The 884-nt window shown below is 31.7% G+C and overlaps 1 protein-coding gene across 1 annotated transcript in view; it reads right to left on the bottom strand.

Annotated features, from left to right (window-relative positions):
• Positions 1-611, bottom strand: part of LOC119587865 (nuclear envelope phosphatase-regulatory subunit 1-like) — a gene marked incomplete at its 5' end in the record, with an annotated part of 3,062 nt that extends 2,451 nt beyond the window's left edge. The window contains 2 exon segments of the mRNA XM_037936568.1: positions 92-163; positions 566-611. Coding sequence (XP_037792496.1) covers positions 92-163; positions 566-611 — 118 coding nt within the window.
• Positions 612-884: the final 273 nt, after the last annotated feature.

Here is an 884-nt window from a genome sequence, read left to right as displayed (position 1 = left end):
AGCATAACACTATTGCCATCCTATTATAGACTGACTATAGTATCTTATCTATAAAGAAAATACCAACAATAATAAATACATTGAAACTTACTTCTCCATCTTGTGGTGGCCGGCTGTAGTCTAGCAATGACTTCTGTCAAACGTCGCTCAAAGGCTTTTAAATCTGAAAGAAATAAAATACTCTGAATTTGTAATTCTCAGTAAATTTAAATCAATTGACCAATAGTAAAATAATGAAAAAATGGGAAAATGTTAAAGTAGGAACTTCCATAACATACTCCATTCAGGACAAAAGTATATATATATCCCTTCAAATAATGTAAGAATGCATTTTATATGGCAATGGAGACTATAAAGGCCAAATCTATATAACAGCTCCATGTTGGCTACATGAAATGTTGGTTGATCGATTTTGACAATAAAGAAAACTACCATAAAACAAACCCTAACTCTTTTTATATTACATTATCATAATGCAAATATTATGCATAAAAGAAGAGAAAAAAGTTAATGCCTAAAAAATAAAGAGCTTACAGAGAACATTTATACTAATTCTGTGACTTACCTTCACATGCTGTTTGCTCTAGAGACATGCTGTCTGTAAAAATTGCCTGAAAATATTGGAAAAAACAATTACACTTAAAACTGGAAAGGAAGGAAAAATACTTCTGGTAAAGTACTTTAAAAGTAAAAAGATATATAGTTATATACTATTATCATTATATACTAAATAATGGGACAACAGTATCAAAATCAACAAAGTGGTAGAGAGGAAGAGTTATGAGAATGGAAGGGAGGTGCAACATGGTACAGGAAGGACAAGTGAGGCAGTGAAGTGAAAGGCAGATTAGGTCAGGTCCAAGGGTCTGGAAGAAGACAGTAAA

Source organism: Penaeus monodon, chromosome 23 (assembly GCF_015228065.2).
Source record: "Penaeus monodon isolate SGIC_2016 chromosome 23, NSTDA_Pmon_1, whole genome shotgun sequence".
NCBI lineage: Eukaryota > Metazoa > Arthropoda > Malacostraca > Decapoda > Penaeidae > Penaeus > Penaeus monodon.
Note: the sequence above shows the minus strand (reverse complement) of the source record. Positions and strands in the feature narration are given on the sequence as shown.